Raw genomic sequence first — 15658 nt, 5'->3', positions numbered from 1 at the left:
ATAAAGTACCACGCACAAGTACTTCATGCACAAGTATGCAAACGTTGAGCCAATATGTGAAAGACTCTTGCATCATGCACTAAACTATTTTAATAAAAATTGGCATAAAAATGTTTTAATGTGTGATCTCGACAGATACTACGTACATGATGAACATAGTCCTAAGTACCTCTCTCCTATAAATATATATTTAAGAAATATAAATCAAGCTGGCTTCCATACACTAGACGCTTAAAACTAGTTTTATTTTTTATGCTTTTTATTTATTATTTTTTTCTCTTCTTTCCTTTCTTCTTTTTCTTTATTATTTTAATTTTTCCTTTAAATATATATGAAAAAAGGGAAATATATATATATATATATAAGTGAAAAAAACGAGTAGAAATATAAATAAAAATGGAATAGAAGTAAAAAAAGTGGATAAAGGAAGAAAAAAAGGGCAACACAAGACATGGACATTGCCCTGAAAAAGGTTGGAGTATTGTGGAATACTCTGGCCCAAAATCTACAACAACAACAAATTCCTACAAGTAGCCGACATGAAAACTAGGAATGGAGGAAGAGGTCCTGTGCACCTGACCGTCCTGGGTATTTAAAAATTAAACATACCCAAATACCCACAAAGAAGAAGCGAAGCGAGTAAGTTCTGCGAGAAATTAAATATTTTGTTATTAATAAATGTCTTGTTTCTTATTTCTCACTATTTATGAAATATTATTAATCTTTATATAATTTGATTTTGTTTGGCATAATTACAAATAATTTGTGCAACATAAGGGTTGTTTTTTAAAAGAATTCCTTATTATCGGATACGCTGAGTAAAATTATTGTCACAACATCTTTATAAGTTAACTTGGTGAAACATTACGTGATATTATGTCTGTTTGTTTGTTTTTGGAATTTCGCACAAAGCTACTCGAGGGCTATCTGTGCTAGCCGTCTCTAATTTAGCAGTGTAAGACTAGAGGGAAGGCAGCTAGTCATCACCACCCACCGCCAACTCTTGGGCTACTTTTTCACCAACGAAAAGTGGGATTGACCGTAACATTATAACGCCCCCACGGCTGGGAGGGCGAGCATGTTTGGCGCGACTCGGGCGCGAGATATTATGTCAGTTTGACGTTTTGTATAACGGAGTGTTAAGATTTTGTATTACTTTTAAATCCGACTCTTATTTCAAATAATTTTAGTAAATAATTTCGATTTATTCACACGAGTGAAGAACACTGAGGAAACCGCTACACATTTTTTTAATCGCTGACGAATGTTGAAAAATATCCTGAAACCCAGAGTTCTTCATACATTGAGAGGATCACGTCCGTGAAAGAAGTGTAATAATTTCAAGAATACCACGTAGAAAAATTCAACTTGTTCTGGATTCATGTTTACCACGTCCAGTACGTGTAAAACAGTGACAAAAAAAAGTCATCAAACCACTTGAGAGACAGCTTTCACCTGCCCCACCCTTCACCAGGAGTTGCTCTTCTCCTTGATACCCTTTGAACGTCATCATATCGCGCTTTGTATCACAAAACTCAGCACCAAGCTACAGCAAAGTATATTTTCTTTAGATTCTATTGTCATATACTGGACATTAGGTGTCTTTTTAGTTATTTTTGAACAGACAGTTTGGTACATCTTGAATTTGACAATATTCTAGAACACTCAAGGTTTTCTATCGCTCGAAGAGCATCTACCACTTTCCTCAATATCAGTCGCATTTAAAAGATTTTGTTTTGTAATAAGCACAAAGCTACACAATAGGATATCTGTGCTCTGCCCACCACGGGTATCGAAACCCGGGTTTTAGCGTTGTAAGTCTGCAGACATGCCGCTGACCCACCGGAGGCGCATTTAAAAGAAGTGTTTTATTTCTTCTCGTCGAACCGCCTCCAGCGATGTACAGAACACCGTTTTACATTGCAAAATCGGTATCCAAGAGAGTTCATTACCGTAAGTTCAATATTCCCTTTCATGAGTGAGATTTCTTTTACCATCTTTGAGAACAAACAATTTTTGATGATTCTGCTATACTGTGATGATGTCTAACCTCCCAGTTGTCAAATTGTCAGCAGCTTTGTTATTTTTTTGTTTATTAAAACAAATAACAGTTACCTTACCAAAATGCCATAGATAGAAAGTAGTCCAGTTAACTAATGTAGTGACACTCCAGTTAATCATGAAAAAAACTTGCACATTCTGAAATTGAGCAAAAATTCCGTAGCAACTGTGAATACATTAAATTACAGAAAACTGCGTGCGAAGAATAAAATATGTGAAAACTAAATCGTGAACTAGAAGTTACACAATAAAACCTAAAAACGTCTCAGAAATATATTATTTCGTCATTCAAGAAAAGAAGAGCTAATATTAATGCTCCAACAATCGCCATGTTTCAACATTAGGAAATAACCAGTGATTTTTTTCTTCTAAATTTCAAATTAGAAAATTCGCCCCCAGACCATTTCTGTTTAGCAATTAACCTTTCAAATTAATGTAATTATGTATTACCAACAGACTGAAACAATAATATTTGGATGTTTGTTTTGAATTTCGCGTAAAGCTTTTCGAGGGATCTCTGCGCTAGCCGTCCCTAATTTAGCAGTGTAAGACCAGAGGGAAGACAGCTAGTTATCATCACTCATCGCCAACTCTTGGGCTATTCTTTTATCAATGAATAGTGGGATTGACCGTCACATTATAACGCCCCACGGCTAAAAGGGGCGAGCATGTTTGGCGCGACGGGGATACCAGCCCGCGTCCCTCAGATTACGAATCGCACGCCTCAATCCATCTGGTCATGCCGGGCTAATGTTCGGATCATAAATTGTCAGTCTACAATTTTATATGTGACGAAACGACCAACGACGCTCTCTCCCATCCCGAAAGATAACTACAGCCCACTTTACAGCGATTAATCGTATAATTCCATAAAATCCACTTCAGTTAGACGGAAATTATAAATTAGAATTTCTGTATTTATATTATGTACTCACTAGCCGTAGAGCCCTAAAGGAGAACTCACATCAAGTGAATAAGTGTTTGTAAAATAGCAATACTTTTCAGTGGAGCTAACAACTGCAAGATACAGTAAGAAAGAGGTTTAAGAGGGAAAGTTAATTTTAGATCCAGCGAATTTATATAGATTCTTATACAGCTGAAGAGATTTGTTATTTATTCTTAACATTAATAAGATAGAATACATAATTTACTATTTTTTATTTACTTACTTTCATTAACATTGTTCACCCATTTCAGAATTTTCGCGTAACAATGCATTAGGGAATATATATTTTTAACAAAGGTACAAATGCTTTCTGCCATCATCCCCAATTTAGAACTATTGGTTTGGTTTGTCTTGAATTTCGAGATAAACTGTACGAGGACTATCTGTGCTAGCCGTCCCTAATTTAGCAGTGTAAGACTAGAGGGAAGGCAGCTAGTCATCACCACCCACCGCCAACTCTTTTACCAACGAATAGTGGGATTGACCGTCACATTATAACGCCCCCACGGCTGGGAGGGCGAGCGTGTTTTGGCTCGACTCGGGCGCAAACCCGCGACCCTCAGATTACGAATCGCACGTGTTAACGCTCTAGGCCATGCCAGGTCCCGGAGGGATAGGAAATGTACATTATCTAATATACATCACTACTACAAACTGCACACTTCTAATTAATTTATATGACGAAATCCGTGTAATAATTTCCTAATCTTTGTTCTTGCGGGTCCACCTGACCTGCTTTCATTGATGTTTGTGAAACATCGAACTGATTACACAAACCACATTCTTTTTATGTTAGCTCTCATTTATCACAAAAACGTGCCCTGTATGCGTTATAAAAGTTACCAAATATTTCTATTCGATTAGAGTAGCTAAAGAGTTGGCGGTGAGTACTGTTAAATAACTGCCTTTCCTGTAGTTACAGATCAAAGATGGTTAACACTTTACGTGAGGAAACAAATTATATAAAAGTATCACAATTCTTATAATTACGCTCTCCAGTGGCTCAGCGGTATGTCTGCGGAATTACAACGCTAAAAACCGGGTTTTGATACCTCTAGTTAGCAGAGCACAGATAGTTCATTGTGTAGCTTTGGGCTTAATTCAAAACAAATAAACAAACAAAATATATTGGTGTTGGGACAGAAAAATGTTTTTATCAATCTTGTTAGCAAATATCATAAATTTGATACATATCAATATTTAATTAGCTACTTATTTTCAAGAGAATTTCCGAATATTTAATATATTTATATATAAATATGTATATTTTAACAAAACCATGTTGTAGAGTTCGCAGTTGAAATCTTAATTTCAATGAAAGTTTCTCACTAATTTCTCAAGTATCATTTAATGGTCTATAACAGATTCTCGCTAAGTTTTTTTCGCTTTACAATGATTTATAAAATCCTGATTTATTCAATCTCCTTGGTATTGTCTTTGATATCCTCAATCTCTACAGGATCTAAATCAGATATTACATATAATGCCACCCCTCCCCCTCTTTTGTACTCTATTCCGATTAAATAGCCTGTAACCCTATATTTCAAAGATTTTGTGTCATGAAAACCATTTTTCAGTTGTCTCGTATCAAATTTCTCTATTCCAACCATGCACTTTCCTGAAGTCATCAATTTTAGTTGTTATACATCTACCATTGTAACTGCTTCTACACTCATTTCCTATGATAAGCTTTTCTCTGCCTCTATTTTTACACCTAGTATATATGCAAGGCAAAACGTTATAACTGCTAACCCCTTTATATCGCCTGTTCTGCCAGTTGTGTCCCTCATCTGTTCTCTCGGGTAGCATAAGCTGATTCTTTTCTCCCTATTTACCTACGTGTTGTCAATGAATCACGATAACCTTTTTATCATCCACACACTTCTCTGAATTTTTTTGTTTTCCTTCCCTCCAAATGACAGCCAGGTAGTTAAGGCACTCGACTCGTGAGCTGAGGGTCGCGGGTTCGAATCTCAGTCACATCTAACAACTCGCTCTTTCAGCCGTGGGGGGTGTTATAATATGATGGTCAATACCACTATTCGTCTTAACACACTTGGCCATGCCGGGCCTGAAAGTTGAATGAATAAATCAATACATATCAAGATGGAATTAAATACTGGAACCATTTCTGAACGCGTCTTTTAAAGTATTCATCTTATTTTACAACTAGATATATGCGTTCCTCAGATTTTTATTGCTAGAATTAATGTTTTAAAGTTCTGTTGTTATAGCACTACTGTGGCTTTGTAACTGTAAGATATGGTTTCAGTATAACTGTTCTAGCTGAATCAAACCCCAAAATATGTCCATACATACCGACATATTTTATGTCGTGTTCGACTTTCAAAAGCTGTCAAAAAATGATTACAATTACACTTGTAACACAATATTAGTATTAAACCTGTTAATTTTGAAACACTTTTCTCTTCCCGATATTTGACTTTTCTTGCTCATTAATATAATTTACTATTTCTATTTTACTTTTTTCTATAATATTTTAATTTTCTGCCTCGTTCTACTATTTTTATTTTATTTCTTCTTGATTTCCTTTCACTGTTTCTTCAATTAGCCACCTAGTAACTCAGCAGCATGTTTTCGGACACTTAATATAAGATTGATGGACACAGCGCGGATATCCCACTTTGTAGCTTTGTGTTTAACTACAAATCAACAAACAACTCCAGTAACACTCATGAGGTCATCTCAAAGGTTAAAGTTTAATTAATATTATATTCTAATTTCATCAAAATAATCCCAGTTCTGAACTTCATTTACATATTATATCTTTAGTTGCTTTTTGTATTACCTGTTAAAATTATGTCACGTTCGGTTTAATTATGTATTAAAAAATCAATTTATTTCTGCCTTTGTCTGCTACAGATTTGTTAATCTTGAAATTTAGTTTTACATTTACTGTCTATAATTTTGAAAGTTGAAAAGTAGATATAAACTTCCTGTGTCAAACTTTAGAAAATGTTCAAATATATGTATTTGTAAACATTGACTGATATGAAATTCTGTGTAATAGTGTTTTGCGCTTATAAAGTATCTTTTCTTTTTATCCTTAATACCAATCTGCCTGACGTTCATATCAAGTCAAACATATCCTTGTTTATTACGTAATGAAGTAAAAAACTTTTCTCTAACCACTTAAGTCATTAACTTGTCGAAACTTATACATCAGGGAGTCTAGCAGGTCATGTGAGTCATTGTTTCATAAACTGTTACCAGAAGGCAGTATCAGAAGGTTTAATTCGTGATGACGAGAAACCTACTTGAAGTAAAACGTGTTTCAGGACAGCTGGTGTGGGTATTAACACTTTACTAATAAAGCAGAAAACAACATTTCGACATTCTTTGGTTATCTTCATGTTAACAAAGATATAATATTAGTATGAGTTGTATTACTAGGAGCGTTTTGATAGGGGGCGTGTCAGCAAAAAGCCTCTCAAAGACCCAAACTACACTTTTCTCTCACAGTTGACAGGTGATTTTGAAAGCTGGAAGAGTGCCGACAAACCAATAACAACAACAAACCACCATTACTAAACAATCTAGAATTTTCACTGCAGAAGTGGAGAATTACAATAAATACGTACAAAATACAAGCCATATTATTTACAAAATTGTAAGAAAGGAAACCAAATTAATATTACAGTTACATCTAGACATGACTCTTACAGGTAACAATATCAGCAAAATTCTTAGGGATTATTTTGACTCAAAATTAAACTAGATAGCACACATTAATAGCAGAAAAACCAGAATTTGGAAAATAGCGAGTTACATTAGGAATTTGAATGATCAAACAAGAAGTTTCAATAGGAAACATATTAAAGCTTAACAGAACATACATAAAACCAGCCGAAGAATATGTTTGTATAACGTGGATAAATATGTCAAAAACACACACCAACAAACTACAGCAACTACAGCATTGTATTTTAACAAAAGCATTTGCAGTTCCACGATCAACAAACTAAATATTTCTTCACAACTATTGAAACATGCCAATTCTATTAAACAGACCCCTGGATAACTTGCTTCAATATTATAAAAACATATCAATACAAATGAACTGGTAAGCAAACTAAAGAGTTACATAATACATGATGAACTTAGCCCTAAGTACCTTTCCACTCTGAACGTCACAAATACAAAACTTAAAATTCAGTACAGTGCTAGGCTAAAAGAGTCATAGATACAAACGTAGCTCTATTTTAAAAGTGTTGTATGAAAAAATAGTATTATGCGTTTGTTTGTATATGACTGCCAGTTGGATCATAAAAAAGAGAAGCTATAAAACCATATGAATTAATATTACTCCATGAAAATGTTATGTTAATTAAAACTGCAGACAATAGACGAAATTTAATATACTGTAAGTAATACAACAAAAAAGTAACAATGCTAATTAATTACTCAAGATTTAGAAGCAGTGCAGATAAAATAACAGTTCCAGAGAAGGAGGAAGAGGTCTTCACTAAATCTGTCTCTCTCTGGTCCAAAACATGGACCGAATTCAGATGAAGAAGAAGAATTTGATAGTGAATGTAAGTTCTATGAAGTGACACCAGAGGATAGATAGTGTGTTATCTACATCTTCCTGAAAAAACTGTTTCGTGTCACCCTGTGCATTTTTCAAATCGGTGGGCTGATATAAGAGGTATAAATTATAGATAAAAGTCAAACTATACCATCTCAGGTCTTATCAATACAGATATTATTTCAAAATCTTGAAAAACCAATAAAAACAATGATTATCAGAGAATCATTGGTGTGGAAAAATGACGGCTGTAAAATTTACGTTCATAGAACCAAATGATTTGTATGTTCTTCAGTTTAGGGATGTTACAGATATTTTACAAACATTAGATTTTGACACTAATAAAGGAAGCTATGAAATTTATCACTAAGCGGTCCATGATTTTGACGGTAAGTATAACACGTCACCTTATGATTACTATATGACAGCATCTTTTAAAAGTAAAATGGGACTTACAAGCTGAAAGGGGGGTGTATAAACAGGGCCTAAAATCGTTCAAATATAAAATGTTCTTTTTCTGTTTTACAGGTCCAAGAGGATCTGTACAAGGTGATAATGATTTTTCCTAGTTACTGAGTTACAATTAAAGGTCCTTTTCAGACCATCGAATCTTTAAAAAAAAAAATGTTACGAATACACATTTATTGTTTTATATCTGTGGTCGACTTAGTTTTCAAGTTAAATTAATGTACGGATATAAGTCGTTATAAATTCAGCAGTTTTTAACATGAAAAGAAATACAGTATTTATTCTAATATATCAAACAAGATAGATGTGTGAGCTATCCAATTTTTATAAACATTTAACTTTCGTTAAAAGTAAAGGCAGAGGAACTGCATAGTAACGCTATTAATAAAAGTGAACAAAACTGCCAATATATTCATTGAAATTAATAAAGATGACATTCTTAATTATAAGCACAATTTGAATTTTACCTAATATTTGTAAAGAAGGAGTTTCATTACGACCTATTGTTTTCGACAATTGAGTTTTCAGCCATACTTTACTGGGCTTTAGTTGAATTTTTAAAATGTTCACTGTCATTGAATCTATATAAATAAATGTCTGTATGTGTCTGTTTCTTATACGTCTCCACGTTTCTTGTTCAATTAACACAAAATTTAACACAGTGATAAAGTTCTATTTGTTATTCGTCTGCAAACCATTAACTAGGTAATCAGACCAACGTCCTGCAATTCCATCTTTCACAAATGCTAATAGTTATCTTTAGTGTTTTACACTATATTATTTATACCCAATAGAAAACTAAAGTATCAAGCGATCTGGTTTGTTGTTTTCCTTATGCAGCTTTGTCTATTTTATCATTTGGTTTCAAATTTCTTCTGATGGAAATTACTAATTACATTGGGAGAGCTTAGCTTAATTTCTTTAAGGAAATTATCACATAGTTAAAAAGCCAGAAAATTATCACATTTATAGGACAGTGTTTTCTGTGTATTATTATTCTCCGTTCCCAGATGTATCATTTAATTACATTAAAGCATTATTGATTGTATCAATACCTTTAGTACATCAAAAAGTGAGCTTAAGTTTCATGACAGTTGACAGCAAAAAAGAGAAGACCCAGGCGAATATCATATTTTTTGTTTTTCATGAGTATGTTTTATTTATTATTTATATCAGTGAGTAAAATGTAAAAAATAGTAACTTATGAGATAAGGTAAAGTAATTCTTTTTAATATGGTATGCTTGTATGCAACTCATGGGTTATTTAATTTTTGGATTTTGGTTCCAGTTTCGGATCTCTTGTGAAAACAATCTTGTGAGGGCTGTCAACGTGTTTAATTTGATTATTCTTTTTTTAGGTTTCTGTACAATAAGTTTATGTTCGCTTTTGCAACGTTTCAATTGACACGTAGGTGTTGATTTTGGAGCTCTACCAATAACAAATTTGTTTCGGTTTTCACTATTTTCAATAACAATAAAAACGTTTCTCTGATGATATTCTGGCTTACTGCCAAGTCTTACAGTAATAATTTCATCAACATTATGGAAAAGTCTAGTTGAGGGAGGCCTGATGTTGCTTGACAGCTCCCTCTGGATCCAATCAACGTCTCTCATTTCTTTTGAAGCTGGTGTTTCTGCCTGAAGATGTAAATCATAATTAGTGAGGGAACACTCATCAATCGGAAAAAAAAAAACTGTTTTAATAACAATAATCAGTTAATAAACATTTTTTAAAATATATAATTTATTCTTTATGTAACAATCATTTTACTATAATATGAATAAAACCAAATAAGTGTTTATATGAAAATTGTATGTTATGAAATTGGGTTAAGATATCTGATAAACGTTTTCTCGAAACTCGAAATATATCTCAAGCATTGTCCCAAATAGTGAGGAAGGTAATATAGAGCAAACAAGAGCTTTAAATAATGTTTAACATTTATGTTTTGTAAGTTCACAAATACTAACTTGTTAAAACAAGATAAAACTACTGTTATAAATAAATGTTAGTTGTTCTCCTCATTTCATTGTTATATAAATTAAACATGAAAAGTTATGTAATCTGAACTACAAATGACTATAAAGAGAAAGAGTTTTCAAACTGTCTTATCATAGTTGTAACACTGAAGTAAATCACGCAGTTTATAGTACTTTAAAATATTCAATAAACTTAGTCCAAAAGAAGACAATTGGATATTTCACTAAATGTCTGTCAGACCAGTGAAATTTGGCTGACGATAAAAAACAAACTGTTGTAAAATGTATCAAGGTGTTATTAACAAGATATGGTGGAATCACTTGTTACAAAATGGTACAAATACACTGGTACTAAACTAAGAATAATAAAATCCACATTTTAAGAAGTTACCGTGATCTAACGATTCGCAGCAATTATGTGATAACTGTTAAAAACAGAATCAGATGTTCGCAGCTTCAACAGAACGTCATTTCAGTGTATGTACGGTTAAAACTCATAAAGTTTGGTAATATTAACAACGAAAGGTAAATTTTAGTTATAGTAAGACACAAAATAACTCACTTTAATATCAGTAGTGGAAGTATGTGTGGTAATGAAAATCATGAACCGACAATCAGACCTTTATGTTTTCCAGATGTCATAATAGCAATGGAAGTACCTCTTACATTATCATATATTGTAATGTTTGGTTCTGGCTTTAGCTAAATGGATGATAATTGTCTTGCCACATGTAATAATATTGAAGAAGAGGTAATTGACCAGTTTAACTAGGGTACAGACTTATCAAACCTCAATAGTATCGAACATGTATAGGTCTCTTTTGGAAGAAGAATTACATGTATTCAAATGACTCTGAACGCATGTTTTTCTGTAGTTGTGGATGTCTTAACAACACTCATTGTAAGCAAGCATATCATATTGATCACACAGTTTGACACAGTATACATTACATTAAAGTGAAATGTTTTAACTCTACCAAATATAAATCATAAACGTAATATGAATGAGAAATTAATTCAATTTTGAACCAGATACAGATATTCACATAAATTAAGTATCAGAATGGTTGTAATTATTTTATAACAGTAATTTTGCATTAACATTAATAATGTGCTATTAATTCCATTATATTTCAGTTGCTTCTTGCAATATATATATATATGTAGGTATAAATTAACTTGTACGAAGTGAAAGTTTAATATTAAGAGCGCATCCTATTTATTAATGGTTATATACTTGTGCTGTATAATACTGAGTACTATAAAGTAAAAGAATTTTAAACGTATACGAACCGTTGTCAGTGAATCAGATTTTAATGTCTCTTCAGGTTTCTCATCATTCACGATTGTCTCAACGCGTGTCTTTAATTCAGTTTTATCAGGACTTGAAGCAGGCTTGCTCACGTTTTCTGCTCTTTCTGGTTTCTTTTCTACTGAGTGATTTTCATTTATTGTCTGCAATATGGTTGGTTCTGTTTGATTTTCCTTTAATACCACATTAGTTTCTCTTTTATTGAACTTATTTGTTGGGGCCTTCTCACACTCAGGGATCATTGAAACAGCTTCCAAAATGTCTAATTCACTGGGGGGTGATCTTTTTAGTTACAAGCTCCTGGTCTTCTAGCTTCGTGTAGGCAAAAACACCACAAGACCCGAGGATGCGGTTTTTTAGAGCTTTCCATTTGCCCCGGGCTTTTTTATTCACATTGCAGAAACAACAAAGAACACTAAATAATAATAAATAAAAAATAAATGAGAAATAAAAACGCGATTTTTTTCTTTCAGTTTTCTATATAAACAATACTATTAAAGATTAACTCTAAATAGTTGTCTTTTTTGTTGGTTTTATCGTTAGCAAACAGATCTACAAAAACACTTGATAAACCACCATGTAGAAATGTTAACTACAATTGAAAAGTTATTTTGACCTCATTTGTAAGGTTAATTAAACATATTCAGCTTTACAAGGTTCACATTTGTGTTTTCACAAATTAACTACCAAAGGGGCACTGAAAACACTTGACATTTTCAAATATCCAACCATACTATTCAATTAAAAGATAATTGGGTATTGAGGTCAGATGCTCTCTCACCCCTGTTCCACATACTTTAATTAGCAAGAACTGGAAGATAACTTGTAACTTACCACAGAGCAATAAGACAAATCGAAATTAGTGTCAGCTCTTCCATCCACCAAGGATACCTTACAACTGTAGGTTTGGTCGCCCAGGGGAAAGTAACCTTGAGAACCATATCAGTTGGATCTTAAGAGAGAGAGTTGTTTTAAAACAGTTTTACACATTGTATCGATTACATAAAACAGAAAGAATACTTCAAATGTAACTTCATAATAATAGGGAAGTGTATAATTCTTTAAACTCAAATATAAACTTGATTTAACATATTAAAAATTTCAATTAAATAAATATGATATTTCTTACATGTATAATATATTTTCATATTAAACATTGATAACAACCTTTACAATTTGACAACTGTATATATACATTTTATCTTTACACATTAAACAGATAATTAGCAAAGAAAAATGACGCCTGTTGTATTATTTGAGCTCCTTACTAGTAGACAAATAGTACAGTTGTGTAATAACAACAACTATATAGTTATATAACGGGAAATCAATTAGGTTTTCCAACATATTTACATTGTGAGACGATATATCACGAAACCTACTGACTTTCCATTCCAAACACACGTGATCAGACTATATAAGAAAAATCTAGACATTTTCTTTACGATAATGTACATATTATACAACTCAGTATAACACAGTGAGTAAAATCAACTTCGATTCACTTAACTTGTAAGAATATATAACACAAATTAAACAAACCGTCTTTCCATTGACTACTTAATAAAGCCAGTTTGTTTAATCGCTATTCATTTACTGAATTAAGTTTTATAATTAGCTTCTTCACTTATTATGGTACACAATTATATTTTGCTATCGAATCGTATCCACTGAATGGTAGTTTCTGCGTTTTTATAACACTATTAACAATTGTAATTTTTACAAATTTGTCTTTACTGTAAATTTCCCAGATAAAGAACGATACCATTTTGACCACAAACACTGAACGTCGTACGTCAATGCTCATGAAGTTTTTCGCTTACTTTGTAACAATTCTTTCTAATAGTTTTGTTCAGAACTTACGAGACGGTGCTAACGTTTTGATAATCCAATGTTATTATAATCTTATATTAAGACATTTGTTTTGTATTTGGACAAATTACTTTCTTTTATTACAAAAACGACATTATGTACACAAAATAAACATATTAAACATAGATATAAATTATGTTTTGGGACATACACTGTTTTAGTTAAATATCTTTACGTCTTTTTAGTAATAATGTGACGCACACAGATGTGCTATCGAGACACCGTAATATTTGTTTTTCAATTTCGCGGATAGCTGAACGAGGGCTTTCAGCGCTAGCCGTTCCTAATTTTGAAATGATACACTGGAGGTAAGACAGCTATTCAATACTATTTGTCGTAAATGTTTGAGCTCATCTTTAAAAAGAGTAGTATGATTTCTCAGTAAAAGCAAAGCTTTTTAATGCATTAAAAACCATGAAAGTTATGAAGAAGTATCGTATTATAACAATCTGCCTGAACAAAAATAAACATCTTTAAAATGTTAAGGAAACAATAAAAGAAAACTTTAAAACCCTTTTGTTCCATTACTTCTACAAAGATCTTTATTATCAGCTCCTTCTTCATCAGTAATTTTATCTCCAGGACAAGGTATACAGGCGTCAGCAGCAAATGATGTCATGTAAGTTCCTCCTGGACACGGCAGGCAGTGAGTTTGGAATCCATTGTCATAGTGACCAGGAGGACATGGATCTAAAAGCGTTAAAAGTACATAGCTAAACATTTATTTACCCAGTGTTAATTTTTATCGTTCTAACAACGTCTTTAGTATCAAAAAACGTATTTGTTTAACCAAAATTCCATATTTTTAAAAGTCTTTCATCTATTTGTGTTTAATGTGAACAGTTTAAAGTAATTGAGTATCATATATACTTACAACACCTGTAAACATCTCTTTGGTATCCTCGAGTACAGTTGAGATTCTCGGCTGGAACATACACTGGGGAAAACAACAGAGAGTTAATATTTTTGTAAGCACCTTTTGTGTCACCGTTGGAATTTTAAGGTTTTTTCACAATGAGCACGACGCACTAGTTATAATATTAATTATGACTCACTCTGTAAAATAACAACATAAATGTTACTTTTCGTGAGAAAAATAAAACGTGTCGTGCTTCAAAACAGTTTCTTAACAGTAGACTTTTGTTTCTTTATGTACTTCATAATGGAGTTCACTTATGAAACCAATCACACAAACTTGGAAATTTATAAAATTACACACGATCTTTTTTTTATTGATACATTAGATTTCCGTTGGTGTTTCCCTTGCAAAATTCTTATTTGTCACAGTTAAACGTGAAACCGTTGTCACTGTTTATGTTAATATCAGGTATGAAAATACAGGTTCTTTTGGGAATATTACGTTGGTAAAATGTATCAGTATATGATTGTGTCTTGCAAACAACAAAATATCAAATAATATCCGTGTAATGCAGAAAATGCGTGATATGCATTCCGAGAAAATTTTTCATATGAAGTTAAAATAAAAGCAAATACTTAATATTTTGTGGATTTATCAAGATAAATAATATTGCGATATAACACCTTTCACTGTAAATTTAAAGTATTGTTTATTCAAAATACGTTCTTAAAAACTTCGTAGATATGATTTGTATCTTTACAGTTCATAAGATTTTGATTCAACATTCATAAGTTGAGTTCATTATATCAAAATAACTTTGGAGCCTCATTACTTCTCTCTACAGGTTTTCCATAATCCATCTTGTCTTTGGTCACATAGAAATCTATAATTACTACATCAGTCACGTGACTGGTACATCTGTGTGTGCATATCTATCTAATTACTCAGCGGTTAGAAAACTGGGATATTTTTTTACGTACCGTCGCCTGGGACACTTCAGCGGTTTTTTATCTCTGACATTTGTGTTCGTACGACTTTTTGCAGGTCTTTTTCCGAATTGTTCTGGCAAACCAAAATTATTTTTCGATGCTCTTAAGTACAATGAATATCTTTGTTTCCAATATTTTAAATTCTCATTTGAATATATTTTCATGATTTGAGCATATAAAAATTTACGTTGAAAAGGTCTGTTACATACCTTTCCCAAAAGCAACCAATTTTCGGTTACATTACACCATTTACGAAATGTTAAGCTATGTCATGAAGTTGTTCTGATAAATTCTGTTCTGCCGTAACTTTATATCAGATTAAGTCACATTATATGCCAGGTTACATATTCAAAACTGTTTTGGTATGGCTTACTAATCCCTATAAACTATAAAGTATTATTGCTATGAACATCAGTGGCAGCCTCTGACTAATACTGTATGTTTATTACAGGAGTACCGATAATATCACTGAGTTATTTCAGGGCATCTTCAGCATCAACTAATGGAATGTGATGCATCTTCCAAGAGTATATTATAGCTGTCAATATCAACATCTGCACCTTGGAGTTGGGCAATATCACCCATTACTGGAGTCCTGATTAGATGGATCAGTATATGGACG

The 15658-nt window shown here is 32.5% G+C and overlaps 2 protein-coding genes across 2 annotated transcripts; both read right to left on the bottom strand.

The window, feature by feature from the left end:
* Positions 1-9284: 9284 nt before the first annotated feature.
* On the bottom strand, positions 9285-11582 carry LOC143242238 (uncharacterized). Its single transcript, XM_076485607.1, has 2 exons — positions 11298-11582; positions 9285-9662 (listed from the first exon to the last, which is right to left on the bottom strand). Exons 1-2 carry the CDS (start codon positions 11556-11558, stop codon positions 9285-9287), a joined length of 639 nt encoding a protein of 212 aa, XP_076341722.1. The 5' UTR covers positions 11559-11582.
* Position 11583: 1 nt separating this feature from the next.
* On the bottom strand, positions 11584-14150 carry LOC143242237 (uncharacterized). The gene is made up of 4 exons (XM_076485606.1): positions 14063-14150; positions 13717-13878; positions 12151-12268; positions 11584-11731 (listed from the first exon to the last, which is right to left on the bottom strand). The coding sequence occupies exons 2-4, from the start codon at positions 13805-13807 to the stop codon at positions 11584-11586; spliced, it is 357 nt and encodes a 118-aa protein (XP_076341721.1). The 5' UTR covers positions 13808-13878; positions 14063-14150.
* Between the last annotated feature and the right edge of the window lie 1508 nt (positions 14151-15658).

The sequence above is a fragment of the Tachypleus tridentatus genome, unplaced genomic scaffold (assembly GCF_004210375.1).
Source record: "Tachypleus tridentatus isolate NWPU-2018 unplaced genomic scaffold, ASM421037v1 Hic_cluster_2, whole genome shotgun sequence".
Taxonomy (NCBI): Eukaryota; Metazoa; Arthropoda; class Merostomata; order Xiphosura; family Limulidae; genus Tachypleus; species Tachypleus tridentatus.
The sequence above is the reverse complement of the archived record's forward strand: the minus strand, read 5'-3'. Positions and strand labels throughout refer to the sequence as shown.